Below are 25066 nucleotides of genomic sequence, written 5' to 3'. Positions count from 1 at the left end.
TTTGCGGTATAGAAATAAACCAACCAGCTGATATTTGTTTACATCGGATAGCACGTGCTGTCAAAATTCATGATAGTATTGGTGAGAGCGCAAGCAACACCGAATATTTTCAGAGTGTTCCACCGTCCACTTTATGGTGCACTACCAGTGGACTACTCATCCTGAAAACGAGCATGAAAACAGCAAAAAGTGCACTACCGGTAGTGCCCCGGTGCACCACCACACGAAAACAAATTCTCTATTAGATTGCAGTTCTCGTATTTCATGAACAAAACTATGAAAAATCTCATAGGTAGACGAATCTTTCGGATTGTGAAGTCATGAGTTAGAATGTATACGCGATACTCAATCATAAATTGGTCAGATCAATTTTCCTCAAAAACGACTTCAGTTGGCGCAAAAACATTGGATCATCGTAGGTTTCCAACCCGGGTTCTGCATCTGGCTTTCGTTAAAGAACCTCCATCTAAGTAGTTAACTTATCGTTATAGGGTATTTGCAGTGATTAAGCCTGTTCGGATTTTCTTTTGTTCTAATTTTACAGAAAAAAAAGTCTTCTAAATTCCACTCCAATATTACTTTATTCTTTGATTCTTTCCTTTGTTCGAGGAAATCGAGGAAGTCTGTTTTGGTCATTCTCGCTAGTTTTGCGAGGCATTCTCACACCCACTACTACTAAAGAAGGAAATATTAGGGTAGGTAGGGTATATCTTTGCACTAAACTTTGCTCCAACTTCCCTCCGCACCGGTCGGTGTGTATAGAATGCTCGTTAAAATCTTTTTCTTTCCATTTGCAAAACCTTTTTCCTATAAGCTTTCCTAACAACCGAGAAACTAAAAACTAATGCAACGATTAAGGTTCGTAATAAAACAATGCACAGACTAGCTGTTCGACGCTTGCGAATCGGCCCCTTTAATGTGTATGATTGAGTTGGCCAATCGCCAAATTGATGATGTTTTTGCTATTAAGTGTGAAACAAAAGAAAAATCTTACCGATGCTCGTTCAGGTGATGTCCCGAGTCCTAATCGGTGGAATTCATTTTAGCCTAGCATGTTGATTGGGGTTGTACGATTGTTGATCATACAACGAAATGCTGAAGTCTAGCCCTCGAAGTCTAGATCTCTAGTTCACCTTTACTTTGTTAACGGTCAAACGGCACACGAAGGTGTACAGCTTTGGAAAGTGGAAGATGGCCAGATAGATGACAGCCAGGTAGGCCACAATCAAGAACGTCAGGAACAGGTCGAACACAGCCGGTTTGACGTTGTAGATGTTCAGCAGCCCATCTCGGTCGTCGTACAGCATGAAGTCCGGTTCCCGAGGGTCCGGTTTTTCGTAGGAGATTTTCACATTCTTAAGGTACTTCTCGAAGGCATATCGGAGATCGTTGTTCTGCTGAGTGGAACGTGCCCGCAACCATGGCCGGATGTTGTCCTTGGTGATGGCCATCGAACCAGTGAAGATCTCACCGGCTTCGCCCGCTGCACCAGTCCCATCCGTGGGCAGGTTGTAGATGTAGCTTGCCAATGTTTCGGCCAGAATTTTCACGTTCGTCTCCAATTTATCCAGCATCTCTTCCTCTTCATCGTCCTCGAAAATGCTGTTACGTTGGGGGTCTTTGTGGGACTGTAATGGAAAAAAAAGTAGGTATTATAATTTCTGACATGAAAATTATCTCAAGTTTACCTTCAGATTGGACAGCGTGAAAGCCGGCACTCGCTTGATGCTGAACCGCTCGTGTTCCCAAACGAGCATGGTATCTCCAAGGTTGATCTTCTTGTGCACTCCTTCGACAGTGACGTTTCCATAGCGTTGGGCCACGGTTTTCAGCGTCTTGTAGAACCCATTCATCGGAGTGCCTTCCTTGGGTGGTTTGGACACGTGCATGAAGAGGTTTTCATTGGATAGCATTTTGGCGAAAGAATCCAAACAGATAACGAACTCGGCCTGTTGCAGTTGAACATTTTCTTCTAGATTCATGTCCAGCCACTTCTTCATGCCCTGGAAGTTGAGCAAACTACCGGATTCCGAAACCAGAAACATCAGCCTGTACTTAGGAATGCTGGCGTGCAGTTTGCTGAACAATTCAATCAAAGTTAACAGCACGGCAATGTCGGCATTTCTCAGCGGTCCATTGATGAGGCTGAATGTATCCAGATGCGCAGTCAGTATGATTAAAGGAAGCTTGCTCTCGCCATCGGCCGCGGCCTTGCTGAGCTTCGTCGGAGTTAGCTCACCCTGTATGATTGGAATCTTCGATTGCTTGCTCGGGCTGTGGCTGGTACCGGAAACCACTATCTGGTAACCGTTGGCCGAGATGGATCCGAGGATCTCGCTGAGTGCCGAGTCCCGCTTCTGGGCCGAGGCCTGGAAGCGCTGGCTGGTCGTTCTCGTGACATCGTTGATGATTTCGTTCAATTTGGCACTGTACCGGGAGAAGTAAACCGGAATGGAGATTTCCTGAAGCATCATCGCCTGCTCGAGGAGGTGAATGTGCTAAAAATAGAGGGAGAGAATGGAAGAGCCACAAATTTAATACGATTATAGTGGGGGAAATGCGGTCACGCGACTTTGTGTTCTATACTCTGTCGCCGTTAATCTAGTTATGCAGGGTATAGAAATCGCGCCGGGTTACGTAAAATAGATGGCGCGAAACCTTAGAATGAATTATAGAAGCACAGGATTTTCTTTTTAATTTTTGGCTGACAAAGGTCCTCAGTAGGAAGCGTTTTTGATTAGTTTAAATATTAAACGAAAACCCCCGAAATTTATGTTATTCCATGTTAACTTCTCAAAGTATGTTAGTAGGTATATTAAATTTTGAATTATGAAATTGTAAGATATCTGATAAATTGTGTTTTTTATTTCTATTGTTTTCGGTCGATGCATGATCGGATTGGAGTACATAGGCGTATTAACCTTTTGCTGTAATTGTTCAAATGGATAAATTTTCCGACGACTTCAATCGGAATAGTTTGATTGGTGATAATGTATTCGAATTCCAGTATCAGCAATCCAAGATAGTTGAATGCGATCGATTTATGAAAAATTTCTTTTAAAAATCAAGGAAAATTTAAAAAAAAAGTTTTCAAGAGAAATATACGAGACCCCATCAAATGTAGGTAGGTACCTGTTTCTCCTCCAGGCTGAGCGAGGTGATGTCCTGCGGTAGCAGAATGACAAGCCCACCGGCCTTAGCCCGGATCTCCCGGAACTGGTCGATGGTCATGTCCTGGAAGCGGGTGACCACACAGTGCCTGGACGTTTGCCACGAGTAGAGCGATTTGGCCTCCAGATTCAGTGCCGAGGCGCGACAACCTGCCAGAAATAAAAAAAAGAAAAAAGAAACACGCACACACGGCCCATGTGAGTGGTAATTTAATTAATAAATAATGCATCGGGTGAAAATGGGTGAAGATTTCATAATTTCCCCTAAAAAAGGAAGGGGAGAGGTTAGAAATTTCCCATCGATAAATCATTAGATAAACCGACGCCGGAACGGTACCTACCGAAGGGTGTTCCCTGGACATCGTACTGGGACATACGCTGGACGGAGAATTCGCTCGCGGCCAGAACCGGATTCGATGAGCAGATGATCAGAATCGGCAGCGTAATCAGCAAGTAGTACGGTAAACCACCGCGGAAGAAATCGGCAAAGTTATCTGCGTCCTCGAACATTTTTCCGTACAAATTGGGCTATTGCTGTCTCACTACGAACACTCGGCGATGCTTCTTGCCGGAAGGGAAACCACCGGGAACAAACCAGGCACTGAACCGACTGAATCGGAGGTCAAATTGGAATTAATTAACGCACTTGCCGTAAAAATAAAATTTCTCGGCCCTTCACAGCCCAAAGCAGAAAGAAAATCGGGTATATAAGCAGGGAGATATGCAGTGAGCGCAACATGACAGCGAAAAAGAGCAAAACACTCGGGGAATGACATCAGTGAGGCTTGGGATGATTTGAAAAGGAAGACAAGTGGACATGTACTATGAAATTCATAGTATGAAAACACTGACTAAAGTGTTAATATCATTTTTAACTTCCCCAAATTTTGGGAATGTACTTCCCAACAAACACTTTTTGCTGAATAAAAGCTGGAAAAATATCGTGGTTCAATTTTTAATCAGCAATCTGGCTGAAAGAAGGCCTCAAAAATTCACTAATTCACGTGTCTTCAGCCTTTAATCATCTTGATCTGGAGAAGTTATTCAGCAAACGTCATCAAACGTCAATTGACGGATCAACAAAAAGAAAAGAAAAAAAACCAGTGTCTATCCGATATTTGGCACCCACTTTTTCCCCTCTGTGTTGTTTTTTTTTTTCGTTTCTACTGCCCCGACTTTCAAACCTCCGGCTTGTTGGTCGCATGCCGCAGTACGCAGAACCTGGGGGAGGAAGACTGAATAAAAAAAAGAAAAAAAAATCAAACGTCAAATTTCTCTCATCAATCTACCGACCAGTGCGAAGGTTCAAAATTTAACTTTCTTATTTAGTAATTTTAAAAAAAACTTTTTTCATGCTGAAAAGCACTTGTTTTGCATAAAACAATGATTTAATTAGGTTTTGTTTGGCTCTGGCAAATTCCTGCATGATCAGGCGTATTATGTCGCTCAAATTTCGTCAAAGTTTTGAAGCTGATAAATAAAAATGGCTTGATTAATGGTTGTTCTAAAAATATAGCTAAATCTAAATTTAGCACCTAAACAACTGAAATACATGACTCACTACACGAAACTGATCATCTAAAGTTAAAATTTTAACGATTACAAATCTTTTCAACAATTGCTGGCTTTTTGCCGAACAGTAAAAAAACGATGCAGAAAACGATGCAGCAAATTTTAGTCTTCCTCCCCCAGCGCAGAACCAATCATGCAGTGTGCGGCGGGATGGAAATTTGTCGATCTTAAGCCTAGTCCACACTAGGCAACATGAACTGCAATTTTTGTTATGAGACGAACTTTGTTGTCTGTTGTTGTTGTTGGAAAGCTGAGACGGTCTCAGTGTCTCCCGAAGAAAATGGGAGACGCTGAGACCGTCTCGAGACGAGCCGTCTCCTAGTGTGGACTAGGCTTTAAGCGACCAACATGCCTCTCAACCGAAGATATTTTTCTAAATAAGTATGAGAGAAATGATCTTTTTTTCAGTTTTGGGCACCAAAAGTAAAATTTGTGAGAAAATTTACTCTTTATTTCAAAATTGCTAAATGAGAAATCATAAAAAAAAAATCATTGCATAAGGAAAACAAAAATTCCCCTCTCATTCCAATCAAGCCGCCATCATGCAGGGCAATTTTACCACAGTTCACAGTCTGTCAAATTCCAATGGTAGCGAAAGGTTGAACAAAGGCTGAAAAAGTGTTATGGAAGCAACTCTTCAACTCCTCCCGTTGGCTGCACTGAGACTTCTTTAAACGCTGAAACAAGGTTATAATTTGTCTTTATTCAACCATTAAGCTGAAGCAGCAATTACGCTTTAGCTCAGCTTTTGTTCAGCGAATTGCCGTTCTTAAGCAGCCAAAATGTTTATTGGGTTAACGTCTTTAACGACAACCAACATCACAAATTAATATTACTATTAACACGTTTGTCGCCATGGGACCAATATTTGGGTGATGGGTGTATTTTTTGAAGAGTCTCGTCACATAAAAACGGGTGACGCTCAGTTAGGCCGATGACCTATAGTGAGGGCGAATTGGCGAATGCGACCAAAATGCGAAATCGAGCAGCGGAACAAATTGGCATCTGCTTCGCCGCATTCAGTATGTAAGGTTTGCGATTCACATGATGCAATTCCATCAAATGTACACGCTCTTTTTTTTAAACTCAAAATTAAGTAGTTTTGGTTCAAAACAGCACTTCGGTGGCTTCCCTCAACTTTGAGTTTAACTGGGCAATAGCAAAACTAAGTTCTGATAGGCTTACTCAATACTAAGTTCGGCAGCCGAATTCGAATTTATCCTTTTTTTTTTTCGAGGGTAGCTTATTTTCAGGGAATTAAAGGATTATTAAAATTTGTTGTACCCGGATGTTGCTGTTCCGGTACAGAGCGGTAGAAAGTTTTGACACTCCTGGTGAAAGAAAACTTCCGGATGTTACTTCCCACGGGAAGTAAACAACATCCGGAAGTTTCCGGACATTCCAAGCCGCTCACCATATGATGACAAAGACGGACAGAATTTTACGCTGACACGGTGAACATGCATATCATTATAAAGTTCCTTCATAGTCTTCCGGTAATTGTTCCGGAGCGACAAAATTTTGCGACGTGTTCGTTGGTTGCTGTTTCGGTTCGAACTGAACTCGCTAAGTGTTTTCAGTCCAACAAAGAGAGTTTAATTTTTAGTTCATAAGGTCGAACTCAGCTTTGATCCCTCGCCGAAGAAAAAAAAAAGGGATCAATTTTGAGTTCGCAGTTCGAACTCCGTTTTGATCCATCGCAACACGCAGAAAAATATTTTGTAAGTACAACAAAATTTGGGGCAAAAATAATAAAAATTTTGGTTGGGAAAAAGCACAAATATATTTTAGTCCATCTTGAAAAAAAATCCACTTTGGATTCATCTTTTCGTTTTTGTTTAACCAATATTAGCCCTTTTTGAAAATAGACCCAAATTTTGACCAAAATAATAAAATTTTGGGTAAAACTAACGTCATGCGTCTTATGGATCGAAATAAAATATGGATGGTTCAAAATAAAAAAGTGATTGTGGTTTAAAATGGATCAGTTGATAAATTTCAAATCAAAGCAAAAATATTGGATTAAAATAGTATTTTTATCCTTTTTAAAAAATTATTGGATTTTCATCATGAATAAAAAATGGCTTATGTTTCATTTTTTTTTATTATAACAATAACTGTAGCTGGAACACAAGCATGATTATAGGCAACGAAGACATCTTTTGTCCCTCTGGCCTGGCCCCTGATGACTACCTTTGTGCGGTTGGTGTTCCTTCCCCAGATGAGTGGAGCACCGAATCGCGAATTTTGCGGCTTTGTAATATCTGAAATGGACACAAAAAGAAAGAAAAAATAATGTTGTACTCTCTCCGATTTTCATCAGTTTTCCGGTCGGTTGACACTTTAAAACTTACCTTATGGAATTATCAACCAGTTGACGATGGCAGTCGACTTAACCGGCCGATTTGATTCCACCAGCCGCCTCATATATCTCCCTGCGTTCTGTGGCTGGTTCTCCCGCTGGGATTTTCCACTTTGAAATCCAGGGTGCCAGGTTGTACATCCAGGCCCGTAGTTTCCAATGAAGTCCGCCCATCCTCTTGCCAAAAGTCCAGAACAGAATATCGACGATGGGCAAGATTCGCCTTCTGTAAAAAAATGAAATTTTAATATTCTGTTCGATAAGTAATCAAAATTGAAACTTACCTCATCCGAGGCAGACCAAAAGACTCAGACCAGCAGCAACTGCTGGTCATTTTTTTTTGGCGGCATCACGAGACAATAACTTTTTCCTTTTATTCTTCTTCTCGTCAAACTCCGTCAAAAAAGACATACACCGTCTTAGCCGATTTAGGCTTTACAGACTGAATAAATGACGTGGACAACTTAAGAATAACATTTAACATCCAGTACCGAGATGGGAATCGAGCCCATGCCATCAGTGGACCAGCGATTACCGTCTTACCACGCTAACCACTCGACCACCGAGACGTCAAACGACAAACACGCTTATTGGTACAAACTCATTTTTGGTTTTAAACCATCCAAATTTGAAATCAAAACTATAAAATATTTTTGTTTAAAAATAATTCAAGGCAAACTCCCTGCAATACATGTGGTGCAACTAATTTTGTAAACATAACAAAACTCCTAGATGTGTTTCAATTGAAATTTTGCATCAAAATTATCTAAACATCTGCATTGAAACTACAAAATAAATTAACAAAACGTTTTGTGGAATCGACTCCCCGTTCTTTTTCTGCGTGAAGGAGGAAAAAGGGTACTTAACTTTAAGTTCATAGAATCGAACTATGTTTTGAACCTCGGTCATACTTAATTTTGAGTTAAAAAAATAGAGCGTGTATGATTCACATTCGCCTGTTCGCTTTGCATCGCGTGCACTCTGCCTACACTCAACGAAATCGACACATTGGGGCTATGTGTCAGCCTATATAGATTTTTGCAATTTGTGATACGATCAACATTTGGTCAAGGGAAAACGCGTGTAATTCGGTGAAATCGTTTATTTAAAAAATCAAATTAAATTTCTTTTCAAGTTGATTTATTATAAAATTCAGGAAAATATTCAGTTAGGCTTCCGCTTTTCCAAATCCGAATTGCCGGGCCTTACGCTTAACCCCTGCCATCAGACTTTGTACAGCCACCTCGTCCACCTTCTTCGCCGCAGAAAGCCAGTTTGCCTTGAACTGATGCTCGTCCTTAGCAGTTTTTTTGGTCCTCTTTAGGTTCCGGTTGACAATAGCCCAGTACTTCTCAATTGGGCGGAGCTCTGGCGTGTTGGGAGGGTTCTTGTCCTTGGGAACCACCTACACGTTGTTGGCGGCGTACCACTCCATGGATTTTTTACCGTGATGGCAAGATTTACGGAACAGTACGGAACAACCGTGTCTCTTCAGGAAAGGCAGCAGACGTTTATTCAAACACTCTTTCACGTAAATTTCTTGGTTGACAGTCCCGGAAGCTATGAAAATGCTGCTTTTCAAGCCACAGGTACAGATGGCTTGCCAAACCAGATATTTCTTCGCGAACTTTGACAGTTTCATGTGCTTGAAAATATCTGCTACCTTTCCCCTTCCTTTTGCCGTTTAAAACTCCAGTCGCGGAACGTGCTTGTAGTAGGCTTTGACGTAGTTTTCGTCGTCCATTACCACGCAGTCAAACTTCGTCAGCATCGTCGTGTACAGCCTCCGGGATCACGCTTTGGCCGTCGTATTTTGTTTATCATCGTGATTTGGAGTCACTTATTTGCGGCATCTCGGAGAGAGAGGTTAGAGTTTCGCTTGAAAGACTTCCTGCCTCTCGACAAACGTTCCCCAAACACTTTAATTACATTTGTAACGGTTGATTTGGCAACTTTTAGCGATTTTGCCAGTTTGCGTGCGAGAAGGTCGGATCTTCGCGATGCGCGAGCAAAATTTTGATACGCTGGTCTTCTTCCTTGGACGGCATTTTGACAACTGAAGAGTGAATTCCAAAATCAAAATAGGAGCAACATTCTACACACACACCTTCAAAATGAGGGGTTTTCAGGTTTTTTTAAATGCAAAATTGAAAGAAATACATCAAGTTGATATTGACCAAATTTTGACCGTATCACCCTTTATATGTATGAAACTACCCTAAAATATTGGTTTGATTCTTAACATTATAAGAAAATTGACATGACATTTTCGGTGTCGCAATAATTTCGCGTTCGCCCTTTATTGTCAGGTTTTGAAATTCGATCGTTTAAATTTTTCCCATATCCACATCCATATTGCCCCCCTCCTAATCGTTCGTATTCTGATTATTATTTCGCAGAATTTCTTTGTATTTTTATTTTAATTCTTAGAAATTATTGTTGGTACAAGAAGCATTTAACATCAATCAATCGGTGTCGGTAACACTATTTCGGATAGTCTTGAGTGCTCCTCGCAAGCAACACAGCATGATATCAATACATCTACAACTACACATGCTCGTTTTGGAAGCACGTGTTCCGTTGGCCATATGATTTTTGGGCAAAACAAGCGGAAAGACTTATAAACAGATTGATACCCGCGGTTCCTAACACATATGAGTATGTTATAGGTTTAGCTTTTGCTGCAGGATAGTTAGGAACAGGATTAGTTCTTACGTTACGGTAACTGCAGTAGATCTTGGATTATTGGCTTTTACCACTTCTCGTTAGTTGAATTAGGACGAATAGTCAGCTCGAGACCTTTGAATGAAACCATGCTTCCGCTTAGAGCCTACCGAATGTTGTCGATTGCGGGTTATTATCACCCCACGACACAAGCGTATCATTCGGGCCAGACCGGATATCCATGGTAACATTGGCCAAACAAATCCGGAAGTTACGACCTACACTTTGCCACTGAACTGCCAATCTTGTCGTCGTCGGTAGTTCGGTCCTCGGCTAAGAACAGTCGGCTAGGATCCTTCTTCGGTTTAGGTTCGCCGAATCTTTTTTTTCCGGGAACGTCATTTTTTGAGAATAGAAGTTAATACACCTATTGTGAAGTATGATTTCTGACAACTTTTTCAAGGGGTGATGGAAGACTGGTCAACTAATTAAAAATTCATTAGTGCATTCTGGTGGAAAGTGTGTGCGTGTGTGTTTGTTTCCAAAGTTTGGGGTATTAAAATGACACCTTCTTTTCGGGATAGTTTGAAATGGCCGGGTGCCCTGGGTCGGGGATGTACGGCGACTGCCAATCGTGGTGGAGTACTTCTGTTGGGTTTGTTCCTCACACTTGCTTCCGTTATGCGGATCGTGGTTACCGATAGTGATTTCTTCAACATGAATGAAGTTTTCCTGTACGTTGCACCCAACAGTTGCCGAAATGGCGAATATTTTGATACATTTGCCTTCAAATGTCGCATCTGTGACGAGGGATTGCTGCTGCGAGTTGACGATGACCGTAAGTATAATTTTTATAATTCAAAGGATGGAATCGAAATCAATGTTTCAATTTCTGTTTTATCGATATTGTGATTGCCTTCGGTGTTCGATCGTTTCATAACATGAAATTGTTAAAATAATCATAATTCCAGAATGTTAAGTTAAATAAATAATTTATATTCCGATTCCAATTTAGTGCAATCACTTGACATGCACACTCGAATTCCCTGCACATTTGTTGTAGCTTTGATTGTCGTTTCATGTTACCTTGCGCCTGCAAATTGAAGGCTACAATTACTAGGAGAGTCTAAAGTATTATTAGTCCATTAAAGTCGAGGGGCGACGTTGTGACTCAAATTCATTAACTTTATCCCATGCTACATATAGATATTGAAATGAAATTCAACATTACTAAACTTATCTATGCTTAATTTTAAATTCTGTTTCTCTCACCTGGAATCCATATGTTGCCTATAAACAGGCGTTTTGTGATGGCAATAAATTAATTCTATAATTAAAGTATAGGGTGTAGTTTTGATTTGTACTTTTTATCATTTTTGTAATTTTTTTCTTTTGTGATTTTTGTCATTTTTGTCAATTTTGTCATTTATGTCATGTTTGTCATTTCTGTCATTTTTGTCATTATTGTAAGTTTTGTAATTTTTGTAATTTTTGTCATTTTTGTAATTTTTTTCATTTTTGTAATTTTTATAATTTTTAAAATTTTTATAATTTTTGTTATTTTTGGTGATTTTTGTGATTTTTGTCATTTTCATTATTTTTGTCATTTTCGTCATTTTTGTCAGTTTTGTCATTTTTGTCATTTTTTGCTATATTTTTCTTTTGTCATCTTAATCATTTTTGTCATTTTTGTAATTTTTGTAATTTTTGTAATTTTTGTAATTTTTGGAATTTTTGTAATTTTTGTAATTTTTGTAATTTTTGTAATTTTTGTAATTTTTGTAATTTTTGTAATTTTTGTAATTTTTGTAATTTTTGTAATTTTTGTAATTTTTGTAATTTTTGTAATTTTTGTATGTGTTGTAATTTTTGTAATTTTTGTCATTATTGTCATTTTTGTCATTTTTGTCATTTTTGTCATTTTTGTCATTTTTGTCATTTTTGTCATTTTTGTCATTTTTGTCATTTTTGTCATTTTTGTCATTTTTGTCATTTTTGTCATTTTTGTCATTTTTGTCATTTTTGTCATTTTTGTCATTTTTGTCATTTTTGTCATTTTTGTCATTTTTGTCATTTTTGTCATTTTTGTCATTTTTGTCATTTTTGTCATTTTTGTCATTTTTGTCATTTTTGTCATTTTTGTCATTTTTGTCATTTTTGTCATTTTTGTCATTTTTGTCATTTTTGTCATTTTTGTCATTTTTGTCATTTTTGTCATTTTTGTCATTTTTGTCATTTTTGTCATTTTTGTCATTTTTGTCATTTTTGTCATTTTTATATTCTTTATATTTTTTGTAATTTTTGTAATTTTTGTCATTTTTGTCATTTTTGTCATTTTTGTCATTTTTGTCATTTTTGTCATTTTTGTCATTTTTGTCATTTTCGCCATTTTTGTAAGTTTTGTCATTTTTGTCATTTTTATATTTTTTGTCATTTTTGTAATTTTCGTCATTTTTGTCAATTTTGTCATTTTTGTCTTTTTTATATTTTTTATATTTTTGTCATTTTTGTCATTTTTGTCATTTTTGTCATTTTCGTCATTTTTGTAATTTTTGTTATTTTTATATTTTTTGTCATTTTTGTCATTTTTGTCATTTTCGTTCTTTTTTGTAATTTTATCATTTTTGTCATTTTTGTCAGTTTTGTCAATTTTTTTCATTTTTATCATTTTTTGTCATTTTTGTCATTTTTGTCATTTTTGTCATTTTTGTCATTTTTGTAATTTTTGTAATTTTTGTCATTTCTGTCATTTTTGTCATTTTTGTCATTTTTGTCACTTTTGTCATTTTTGTCATTTTTGTCATTTTTGTCATTTTTGTCATTTTTGTCTTTTTTTCATTTTGTAATTTTTGTCATTTTTGTCATTTTTGTCATTTTTGTCATTTTTGTCATTTTTGTCACTTTTGTCATTTTTGTCATTTTTGACATTTTTGTGATTTTTGTAATTTTGGTCATTTTTGTAATTTTTGTAATTTCTGTAATTTTTGTAATTTTTGTAATTTTTGTAATTTTAGTAATTTTTTTAATTTTTGTAATTTTTGTAATTTTTGTAATTTTTGTAATTTTTGTAATTTTTGTAATTTTTGTAATTTTTGTAATTTTTGTAATTTTTGTAATTTTTGTCATTTTTGTAATTTTTGTCATTTTTGTAATTTTTGTAATTTTTGTATTTTTTGTATTTTTTGTAGTTTTTGTAATTTTTGTAATTTTTGTAATTTTTGTAATTTTTGTAATTTTTGTAATTTTTGTAATTTTTGTAATTTTTGTAATTTTTGTAATTTTTGTAATTTTTGTAATTTTTGTAATTTTTGTAATTTTTGTAATTTTTGTAATTTTTGTAATTTTTGTCATTTTTGTAATTTTTGTCATTTTTGTCGTTTTTGTCATTTTTATATTTTTTGTAATTTTTGTCATTTTTTGTCTTTTTTGTCATTTTAGTCATTTTTGTCATTTTTGTAATTTTTGTCATTTTTGTCATTTTTGTCATTTTTGTCATTTTTGTGATTTCTTGTCATTTTTATCATTTTTGTCATTTTTGTCATTTTTGTCATTTTTATATTCTTTATATTTTTTGTAATTTTTGTAATTTTTGTCATTTTTGTCATTTTTGTCATTTTTGTCATTTTTGTCATTTTTGTCATTTTTATATTCTTTATATTTTTTGTAATTTTTGTAATTTTTGTCATTTTTGTCATTTTTGTCATTTTTGTCATTTTTGTCATTTTTGTCATTTTTGTCATTTTTGTCATTTTTGTCATTTTTGTGATTTCTTGTCATTTTTATCATTTTTGTCATTTTTGTCATTTTTATATTCTTTATATTTTTTGTAATTTTTGTAATTTTTGTCATTTTTGTCATTTTTGTCATTTTTGTCATTTTTGTCATTTTTGTCATTTTTGTCATTTTTGTCATTTTTGTCATTTTCGCCATTTTTGTAAGTTTTGTCATTTTTGTCATTTTTATATTTTTTGTCATTTTTGTAATTTTCGTCATTTTTGTCAATTTTGTCATTTTTGTCTTTTTTATATTTTTTATATTTTTGTCATTTTTGTCATTTTTGTCATTTTTGTCATTTTCGTCATTTTTGTAATTTTTGTTATTTTTATATTTTTTGTCATTTTTGTCATTTTTGTCATTTTCGTTCTTTTTTGTAATTTTATCATTTTTGTCATTTTTGTCAGTTTTGTCAATTTTTTTCATTTTTATCATTTTTTGTCATTTTTGTCATTTTTGTCATTTTTGTCATTTTTGTAATTTTTGTAATTTTTGTCATTTCTGTCATTTTTGTCATTTTTGTCATTTTTGTCACTTTTGTCATTTTTGTCATTTTTGTCATTTTTGTCATTTTTGTCATTTTTGTCATTTTTTTCATTTTTGTAATTTTTGTCATTTTTGTCATTTTTGTCATTTTTGTCATTTTTGTCACTTTTGTCATTTTTGTCATTTTTGACATTTTTGTGATTTTTGTAATTTTGGTCATTTTTGTAATTTTTGTAATTTCTGTAATTTTTGTAATTTTTGTAATTTTTGTAATTTTTGTAATTTTTGTAATTTTTGTAATTTTTGTAATTTTTGTAATTTTTGTAATTTTTGTAATTTTTGTAATTTTTGTAATTTTTGTCATTTTTGTCATTTTTGTAATTTTTGTCATTTTTGTCGTTTTTGTCATTTTTATATTTTTTGTAATTTTTGGCATTTTTTGTCTTTTTTGTCATTTTAGTCATTTTTGTCATTTTTGTAATTTTTGTCATTTTTGTCATTTTTATATTTTTTGTAATTTTTGTAATTTTTGTCATTTTTGTCATTTTTGTAATTTTTGTAATTTTTGTAATTTTTGTAATTTTTGTAATTTTTGTAATTTTTGTAATTTTTGTAAGTTTTGTAATTTTTGTAATTTTTGTAATTTTTGTCATTTTTGTCCTTTTTATATTTTTTGTCCTTTTTGTCATTTTTGTCATTTTTGTAATTTTTATATTTTTTGTCAAGTTTGTCATTTATGTAATTTTTGTAATTTTTGTCACTTTTGTCATTTTTGTCATTTTTGTTCTTTTTTGTTATTTTGTCATTTTTGTCAATTTTTGTCATTTTTGTTCTTTTTTGTTATTTTGTCATTTTTGTCATTTTTGTCTTTTTTGTCATTTTTGTCATTTTTGTCATTTTTGTCATTTTTGTCATTTTTGTCATTTTTGTCATTTTTGTCATTTTTGTCATTTTTGTCATTTTTGTCATTTTTGTCATTTTTGTCATTTTTGTCATTTTTGTCATTTTTGTCATTTTTGTCATTTTTGTCATTTTTGTCATTTTTGTCATTTTTGTCATTTACGTCATTTTTGTCATTTTTGTCATTTTTGTCATTTTAATTTTTTATGTAATTTTTGTAATTTTCGTAATTTCTGTAATTTTTGTAATTTTTGTCATTGTTATATTTTTTGTCATTTTTGTCCTTTTTGTCACTTTTGTCATTTTTTTAATTTTTATATTTTTTGTCATTTTTGTCATTTTTGTCATTTTTGTCATTTTTGTCATTTTTGTCTTTTTTGTCATTTTTGTTCTTTTTTGTTATTTTGGCATTTTTGTCATTTTTTGTCTATTTTGTCATTTTTGTCATTTTTGTCATTTTTGTCATTTTTGTCATTTTTGTCATTTTTGTCATTTTTGTCATTTTTGTCATTTTTGTCATTTTTGTCATTTTTGTCATTTTTGTCATTTTTGTCATTTTTGTCATTTTTGTCATTTTTGTCATTTTTGTCATTTTTGTCATTTTTGTCATTTTTGTCATTTTTGTCATTTTTGTCATTTTTGTCATTTTTGTCATTTTTGTCATTTTTGTCATTTTTGTCATTTTTGTCATTTTTGTCATTTTTGTCATTTTTGCCATTTTTGTAAGTTTTGTCATTTTTGTCATTTTTGTCATTTTTGTCATTTTCGTTCTTTTTTGTAATTTTGGCATTTTTGTCATTTTTGTCCGTTTTGTCAATTTTTTTCATTTTTATCATTTTTTGTCATTTTTGTCATTTTTGTCATTTTTGTCATTTTTGTCATTTTTGTAATTTTTGTCATTTTTGTCATTTTTGTCATTTTTGTCATTTTTGTCATTTTTGTCATTTTTGTCATTTTTGTCATTTTTGTCATTTTTGTCATTTTTGTTATTTTTGTCATTTTTGTCAGTTTTGTCATTTTTGTCATTTTTTTCATATTTGTCATTTTTGGTAATTTTTTTTTCATTTTTGTCATTTTTGTTCTTTTTTGTCATTTTTGTCATTTTTGTCATTTTTGTCATTTTTGTCATTTTTGTCATTTTTGTCATTTTTGTCATTTTTGTCATTTTTGTCATTTTTGTCGTTTTTGTCATTTTTGTCATTTTTGTCATTTTTGTCATTTTTGTCATTTTTGTCATTTTTGTCATTTTTGTCATTTTTGTCATTTTTGTAATTTTTGTCATTTTTGTCATTTTTGTCATTTTTGTCATTTTTGTCATTTTTGTCATTTTTGTCATTTTTGTCATTTTTGTCATTTTTTCAATTTTTGTCATTTTTGTCAGTATTGTAATTTTTGTCATTTTTGTCAGTTTTGCAATTTTTGTCATTTTTGTCATTTTTGTCATTTTTGTCATTTTTGTCATTTTTGTCATTTTTGTCATTTTTGTCATTTTTGTCATTTTTGTCATTTTTGTCATTTTTGTCATTTTTGTCATTTTTGTCATTTTTGTCATTTTTGTCATTTTTGTCATTTTTGTCATTTTTGTCATTTTTGTCATTTATGTCATTTTTGTCATTTTTATCATTTTTGTCATTTTTGTCATTTTTGTCATTTTTGTCATTTTTGTCATTTTTGTCATTTTTGTCATTTTTGTCATTTTTGTCATTTTTGTCATTTTTGTCATTTTTGTCATTTTTGTCATTTTTGTCATTTTTGTCATTTTTGTCATTTTTGTCATTTTTGTCATTTTTGTCATTTTTGTCATTTTTGTCATTTTTGTCATTTTTGTCATTTTTGTCATTTTTGTCATTTTTGTCATTTTTGTCATTTTTGTCATTTTTGTCATTTTTGTCATTTTTGTCAGTTTTGTCATTTTTGTCATTTTTGTCATTTTTGTCATTTTTGTCATTTTTGTCATTTTTATATTCTTTATATTTTTTGTCATTTTTGTCATTTTTGTCATTTTTGTCATTTTTGTCATTTTTGTCATTTTTGTCATTTTTGTCATTTTTGTCATTTTTGTCATTTTTGTCATTTTTGTCATTTTTGTCATTTTTGTCATTTTTGTCATTTTTGTCATTTTTGTCATTTTTGTCATTTTTGTCATTTTCGCCATTTTTGTAAGTTTTTTCATTTTTGTCATTTTTATATTTTTTGTCATTTTTGTAATTTTCGTCATTTTTGTCAATTTTGTCATTTTTGTCTTTTTTATATTTTTTTATATTTTTTGTCATTTTTGTCATTTTTGTCATTTTTGTAATTTTTGTTATTTTTATATTTTTTGTCATTTTTGTACTTTTTGTCATTTTCGTTCTTTTTTGTAATTTTGGCATTTTTGTCATTTTTGTCAGTTTTGTCAATTTTGTCATTTTTGTCATTTTTGTCATTTTTGTCATTTTTGTCATTTTTGTCATTTTTGTCATTTTTGTCATTTTTGTCATTTTTGTCATTTTTGTCATTTTTGTCATTTTTGTCATTTTTGTCATTTTTGTCATTTTTGTCATTTTTGTCATTTTTGTCATTTTTGTCATTTTTGTCATTTTTGTCATTTTTGTCATTTTTGTCATCTTTGTTATTTTTGTCATTCTTGACATTTTTGTCATTTTTGTCATTTTTGTCATTTTTGTCATTTTTGTCTTTTTTTGTCATTTTTGTAATTTATGTAATTTTTGTCATTTTTGTCATTTTTGTAATTTTTGTCATTTTTTTCATTTTTGTCTTTTTTGTCTTTTTTGTCTTTTTTGTCTTTTTTGTCTTTTTTGTCTTTTTTGTCTTTTTTGTCTTTTTTGTCATTTTTGTCATTTTTGTCATTTTTGTCATTTTTGTCATTTTTATATTCTTTATATTTTTTGTCATTTTTGTCATTTTTGTCATTTTTGTCATTTTTGTCATTTTTGTCATTTTTGTCATTTTTGTCATTTTTGTCATTTTTGTCATTTTTGTCATTTTTGTCATTTTTGTCATTTTTGTCATTTTTGTCATTTTTGTCATTTTCGCCATTTTTGTCATTTTCGCCATTTTTGTAAGTTTTTTCATTTTTGTCATTTTTATATTTTTTGTCATTTTTGTAATTTTCGTCATTTTTGTCTTTTTTATATTTTTTATATTTTTTGTCATTTTTGTCATTTTTGTCATTTTTGTCATTTTCGTCATTTTTGTAATTTTTGTTATTTTTATATTTTTTGTCATTTTTGTCATTTTTGTTCTTTTTTGTAATTTTGGCATTTTTGTCATTTTTGTCAATTTTGTCATTTTTGTCATTTTTGTCATTTTTGTCATTTTTGTCATTTTTGTCATTTTTGTCATTTTTGTCATTTTTGTCATTTTTGTCATTTTTGTCATTTTTGTCATTTTTGTCATTTTTGTCATTTTTGTCATTTTTGTCATTTTTGTCATTTATGTCATCTTTGTTATTTTTGTCATTCTTGACATTTTTGTCATTTTTGTCATTTTTGTCTTTTTTGCCATTTTTGTAATTTATGTAATTTTTGTCATTTTTGTCATTTTTGTCATTTTTGTAATTTTTGTCATTTTTTTCATTTTTGTCTTTTTTGTCTTTTTTGTCTTTTTTGTCTTTTTTGTCTTTTTTGTCTTTTTTGTCTTTTTTGTCTTTTTTGTCTTTTTTGTCTTTTTTGTCTTTTTTGTCTTTTTTGTCTTTTTTGTCTTTTTTGTCTTTTTTGTCTTTTTTGTCTTTTTTGTCTTTTTTGTCTTTTTTGTCTTTTTTGTCTTTTTTGTCTTTTTTGTCTTTTTTGTCTTTTTTGTCTTTTTTGTCTTTTTTGTCTTTTTTGTCTTTTTTGTCATTTTTGTCTTTTTTGTCTTTTTTGTCTTTTTTGTCTTTTTTGTCTTTTTTGTCTTTTTTGTCTTTTTTGTCTTTTTTGTCTTTTTTGTCTTTTTTGTCTTTTTTGTCTTTTTTGTCATCTTTGTTATTTTTGTCATTCTTGACATTTTTGTCATTTTTGTCATTTTTGTCATTTTTGTCTTTTTTGTCATTTTTGTAATTTATGTAATTTTTGTCATTTTTGTCATTTTTGTCATTTTTGTCGTTTTTGCCAGTTTAGTCTGTTTTGTTATTTTTGTAATTTTTGTCATTTTAAACATTTTTGTCATTTTTGTCGTTGTTGTCATTTTTGTCGTTTTTATCGTTTTTGGAATTTTTGTCATTTTTGTCATTTTTTGTATTTTTTTTTTTCATTTTTGTCATTTTTGTCTTTTTGGTCATTTTTGTCATTTTTGTCATTTTTGTCATTCTTGTCATTTTTGTCATTTTTGTCATTTTTGTCATTTTTGTCATTTTTGTCATTTTTGTCATTTTTGTCATTTTTGTCATTTTTGTCATTTTTTTTTTTTATAATTTTTGTAGTTTTTGTCATTTTTTGTCATTTTGGTCATTTTTTTCATTTTTGTCATTTTTTTCAACTTCTGTCATTTTTGTTATGTTTGTAATTTTTGTCATTTTTGTCATTTTCGCTATTTTGTAATTTTTGTATTTTTTGTAATTTTTGTAATTTTTTTCAATTTTTGTCATGTTTGTTATGTTTGTAATTTTTGTCATTTTTGTCAATTTTGTGTATTATGAAAATTAGCTAAACATCCTTCTTTTATCACCTTTTTTCATCAGATTTGTCCTGCGCATGCGAGGAGCGCTCGATACCGTGGCGCGACTACGACAGCATCCAGCAGGGTCCTATCTGTCGTAATGTGAGCGATTTCTTCGATCAGCCAGGACCACGGCTAGAAATGGTCCAGTTCTGCAAAACGCATCACGTAACGATGCTAAACTCGACTAAAATAACCGGCAAATCGATTCAAATCCACCGCAAAACGTATCCCCCGGGGAATGAGAGTACCGTTTGCGGGTGCAACGCGCAGACCGGCATTCTCTATCTGGACCCGGAAGGACCGAACCAAACGAAACAGTACTGCCTGGCACCTGCTTTGCTAAAGGACGTCCAAAACTATCAACCTTTCCGGTTGGGCCAGCGACACAATGGCAACGTATTTCGGAACATCAAACAGCTAATGGTTTTCTGCCACGTGATGCGAAGTCCCCGGCATTGCCACTACCTGGCCAATCTGTGCGTGCTCAGTTTCTACAGTCTGGACAAATATTCGCCATGTGGCATCTTCTACACCTACCAGACGTACGATATGTCCGGGGGTGGAGGTGCGGGGGCGTTGGCCAATCTGCCGGGCTCCGGACTAATTGCGGCCAATCTGTACGGGGTCGGGATTAAGGATGGCAGCACCGAGGCGGCCAAAGCGGCCAATCTGTGGACCCTCAGTGACAACATCAAACCGACGCTGTTCTATCGCCGGGGGAAGTATGTCAACGAAATGTTCGAGAAGTACCTGGACTTCAGCTACGACGCTAATGCTGGCAACTTGGTAAGTTATGATTATGCTAATACAGTATATATACACAGGCGTACTATTCAGTGGGCCGGTCATTTTGGGGGTTGTGTTTGACTATAAGGTGGACGGTTTCTAATGAACGGCTCCTAAGTTCTTATTATATATATTGCTGCAGAATGCAGTCATAACGAGAGAGAGAAAAAGCTTATAAAAAAATACTAGGTAATGAATAAGAATGAGCTGCTCCTAATCAGAAACAGAGTGCGAGCGTTGAAATTCGAACTCACTGGAAAAATGCCGGAAACATTTTCAGTGAAGGGAAACAGTAACTAATTTGTTTTCTTGATAATGATCGAAATCCAGATATCAATTTCATTTTGGAGATTTGTTATGAGAATTGAAAACGGGACGAAGAATTATGCCACACACACACCAGACCCGTGCAAAGGGCCTGTCCGTCAAAAACCATTTTATTTTTAAGGATTTTTCAAGACTATCAGTCTCAGATTTGTTAAGTGAAAACGACTGTAGTAAAAACAGTCGTTTTTACTACAAAAATTAATTAAGAATCTTAAAAAAAATCAACCTAAACAGGTGCTTCATTCATAAATAAAACCATTTTTTTACTCATATATGACCATCACAAATGCTAGGAAAAATAATAAGTTCAACTTATACGATTCAAAATCAATCAGAATAAATGTATTAAATAATGGCGATTTCCGATAAATTATTCAAAAGGATGATTCTTATTCTAAACTAGAAATTTGCTAGAAAATAAACTTTAAACACTCTAGTTTACAAATTTGAAATCAATATTCTAGAAACAGAAGAAAAATAGTGCGCATTGAAATTTCGAATAAGACCAGAATTTAAAGCTTCGGACATAAGAATCAGTGCACAGAAATAGAGTGTATAAAAAATAACACCAGATTTAAAAAGAAATCATGCGAGTTTTGAAGTTTAAAATTTTAAGCTCTGAATATTTTGTAGTCGTTTTTTGAAGTTATGGGTCCTATGACAAAATAAAGAAATTATGTTTTCTTATCAAAAATTTAGATTCATAGGCTTCTAAGAAGATGATTTTCTCAAAACACCAAAATTCAGGATTAAAAAACAATGACAAAACAATTAAAAATATTAGAAAAAAAATTTAAAAAGACTGACTTGAAGAATTCGGTATAGCTAAAAAAAAAAAATTATAAATTTCGGTAAATTTATTTGGAAATCAAAATAAAATAATCAAATTAAAAAGAATTTTTTTTTTAACATTTCAGAAGGAAATTTTTCAATAAATTCATCTTGCCATTTTTAAAACTTATTCAAAGAATTTTATTGATTACTTAAAAAAACAGCATTTTGGAGCCTATGACTTCAACAATTTAGCGTCCTGAACTTTAATCTTTTGTCAGATTTTGTCTGTCACCTCTAGTTTTGGTGACATGATGTTAATGATTTAAAATGAAGTTGGATTGAATTTTGAGTTAAATCAATCATTGATAACTGATGTCAGGGCCGTAGGAAGAACCGGCTCATGGGGGGGGGTTTTGATGACAATTTTTTACTATAACATTTTTGCTTGAACAATGCATACACAAGGGAAAAATGTGTGCATATGTTAGTACATATTATTCAAGTTAAAGTTATTTTGCATTAAAAGTTATTTATTTTTGAAAATAAGTTTTCGGAGATGCCAATTTTTTTTCATTAAGCCTAAAAAAGTAAAGAGACTTGTGATATACAAAAAAGAGGAAAAGAGTGCGCAGCTTCACGCGATTTTAATCTTTTTTTTAACGCAACTGTAGCTCATTTGGTAAATCAGTTGCCTTCTGAACTGATGTCTGTGAGTTTGAGCTCAAGAGTAAGCATCACAGTTGATTCAGATAAATTTTTAAATGACTGGTGTGCCAAATGCAATGCATCGTTGAGAAAAGTCGGGAGTGGCATAATGATGTAGAAACAACTTCTAATCGGACCAAAAAAAAAGATTGTGAACGCTTCATTTAGGAAAAAAACTTTTTTGTTAACTTACATTTGGAAGCTAATTCTTTTGAACCACAAGCATAACCATTTTAAGTATGGGTGAAAATGTATCAATTATTCAGCAATAAAAGTAAAAAACTAGGTTTACTGTTCAAATAATGTTTATTTTCTACTCTAGTCAACTCGATTAAAATTAATGATTTTAGTTAGAACCTGTGATTTTGAAGAATCTGGAATATATCTAAGTAATGTTAAATAAAATTTCCAGGAGGATAAAAAACAAGTTAATAAATTATCATTTATTATTTTATATTTCAAAATTTTATTCCTGTGATAAAGGTTTTCAAAATTAAAAATCTTTTCATAAAACAAATTCTTTGAAATAAATCCAGATCTTATTTTATATATGTGATTTTCACCAGGTTTATGTTTCTAAATTGACTTTGATTGAATTTAAAAATTTTATTATGAATATAGAATCAAAGTTATGAAACTGCGATCTCCTTCAATTGGAATCCTTAATCAAATTTAAGCATAGATATTTTAATATTTATTATAAAACTTAAATTTGAACTAAATCAAAATACAAACTTTGGATTTTAGTGACAAGTCTGAATTCTGCATTTTGAACCTTAATCCAAATTCCATATAAGAAATCCTATGAATTTTAGACCCATAAACGAAATTTGTATCAAAACCCTTAAACAGAAATCTTTTGTTTGATTCTGATTTTATGTTTTTCAATATGAATTTTGTTTCAATTATTTTTTCGTTATTGAACTTGTAAATTCAAATAAAATTGTGAAAAATAAAATTGTTTCACATTTTTTAATTCTGGACTTTTTTATGTTCCAACTTTGCAGGATTCTTAGCAGGATTCTATATCAAAGATGATCCAACCTGAAAATCAAGAACAATAAACTGGATACTTACTAGATATTTTTCCAGGAAATCATGGCAATTTTATTCAAAAACTTAGCTAATTTAGGGCATATTGTTTATAAATTTTCCCAAAAATCCGGCAAATATGCAGGCAAATTTCGGAGTTATTTCACTAAAATAAAAAAAACACAAGGAAACTGATTTTATTCAATCGAAACACAGCAGCCAATTCAGAATCATGTTTAAAGTTCCCAAAAAATCTTTGGACACGAGATATGTACATAATTCTTATGACTCAATTGAAATTTTCGTTTGATTTGACAAATATAAGGAGAAAATCTGGTCAAAATCCATACAATCTGGTAAGCTCAGTCTAACTTTTTTGGACTCAATCACTATCAACAAGTGAGATTTTTTTTTTTTTTTTTGAAAAAGTGCTATGAATTGTTGTCCTGGAATGAGATTTCAAGGTTTTGGAGTCGAGATTTTTGCACTATTGTTACTCATGAATCATTTCAGTTTTTCATCAAAGTTTTTTAAGAAATTCCAAATTTTATGTCTAGCAAAAAAATTTTCACTTGGCATTTTTGGACCTTCATGGGGGGGATTTAACCCCCAAACCCCCCCCCCCCCCCGTTCCTACGGCCATGACTGATGAAATAACAAATATACATGATATAAAAAAATCTGATCCTGAATTTCTTTATTATACTTACCTATTTAATTAGATAATTATATTTTGATGATTATAAAGAAAAAATGAGCGTAAAAGTTTACATTCTTCGATTTAAAACAAAATCGAAAACTATTATCTTACTGACATAAGTGAAGAAAGTTTGTTAAATCCTGCAAAACGATTTGATGTTTGCTTTAAATGACATCTGAAATTCAATTAAACGCTTTTCAAAAAAAACGTTGAAACTCTCGTATTTCGGGATGTATGCAAAATGGGGTGCAAAGGAAACAAATAGAAATTCCCTATAAGTTTTTTCGCAGAAGTTAAAAATGGTACCTACGGTAATGAGGAAAGTTAATAATTAGTTTAAAGCAGTGGTTTTCAAAGTGGTCCCTACCGCCCCCTTGGGGGCGTTGAGATCTTCCAGGGGGGCGGTGAGCTCAATTTAAAAATCTGGGGGGCGTTAAAAGGGCTCAGGGGGCGGTGAGGTCGTAATTCACATTTTCACAATTCACGAAACAACATAGAATTGAAATAACAACGAGTAAATTCGATGCAAAACGATAAAATGGATGAAATTACTTTAGAGAACTAAACATGAGGTTCAAGACTACAGTATCAATATTTTCACAGAGTAGCAAGAAAATGATTGTTTTTATTTTCTAAACATGTATCTAAAAGATTTTTTAAAATGGTCACTAATTTTGTATACGCTCCATATGTTGAACTTGTTTTGTAAGATTATATTATGTTATACTAAAAAAGATTGATTTTAGATGACAATGCTTGATAGTTTTAAAAATGTATTGTCTCAAAAAATCTGCCTAACAGAAAAAATCTTCGAAAAAATTTGCGTAAAAAGGTGTCATCTGTGATTGAGTAATAACTTTTTGGAAAGAAAATATGGAAGAACTTCTTTAGGTAAGAGAATTTTCGTTTTAATTTCTTACTTGTTCACCTTTATTTCAATCGGTTCAAAAAATCAATAGTGCCATTTTCAATGGATAAACTTTTATTCTATTCAGTTTTCACTAAAATTGCTACAATTCAGTTGTTAGAATCTAATTTAAACTTTAAGATCCTTGAATACAGCATAACTTTGAACATTATTTAAATTCAGATATCAAGGAATAATTTATGAATAGGAATATTAGGAATATTATTTTTTATGTTTTTTTTTCATCGGCTGGACAGTAATTAGTTTAT

At 32.0% G+C, this 25066-nt stretch overlaps 1 protein-coding gene and 1 pseudogene across 1 annotated transcript; one reads left to right on the top strand and one right to left on the bottom strand.

Moving 5' to 3' along the window:
- Nucleotides 1-562: 562 nt before the first annotated feature.
- On the bottom strand, nucleotides 563-3866 carry LOC129751715 (BOS complex subunit ncln). Its single transcript, XM_055747380.1, has 4 exons — nucleotides 3512-3866; nucleotides 3133-3320; nucleotides 1689-2498; nucleotides 563-1628 (listed from the first exon to the last, which is right to left on the bottom strand). The coding sequence occupies exons 1-4, from the start codon at nucleotides 3678-3680 to the stop codon at nucleotides 1125-1127; spliced, it is 1671 nt and encodes a 556-aa protein (XP_055603355.1). The 5' UTR covers nucleotides 3681-3866; the 3' UTR covers nucleotides 563-1124.
- Nucleotides 3867-10124: 6258 nt separating this feature from the next.
- Nucleotides 10125-25066, top strand: part of LOC129753901 (meckelin-like) — a 57033-nt pseudogene continuing 42091 nt past the window's right edge.

The sequence above is a fragment of the Uranotaenia lowii genome, chromosome 3, assembly GCF_029784155.1.
Source record: "Uranotaenia lowii strain MFRU-FL chromosome 3, ASM2978415v1, whole genome shotgun sequence".
NCBI classification, from domain to species: domain Eukaryota; kingdom Metazoa; phylum Arthropoda; class Insecta; order Diptera; family Culicidae; genus Uranotaenia; species Uranotaenia lowii.
This window is presented reverse-complemented; position numbering and strand designations above follow the sequence as displayed.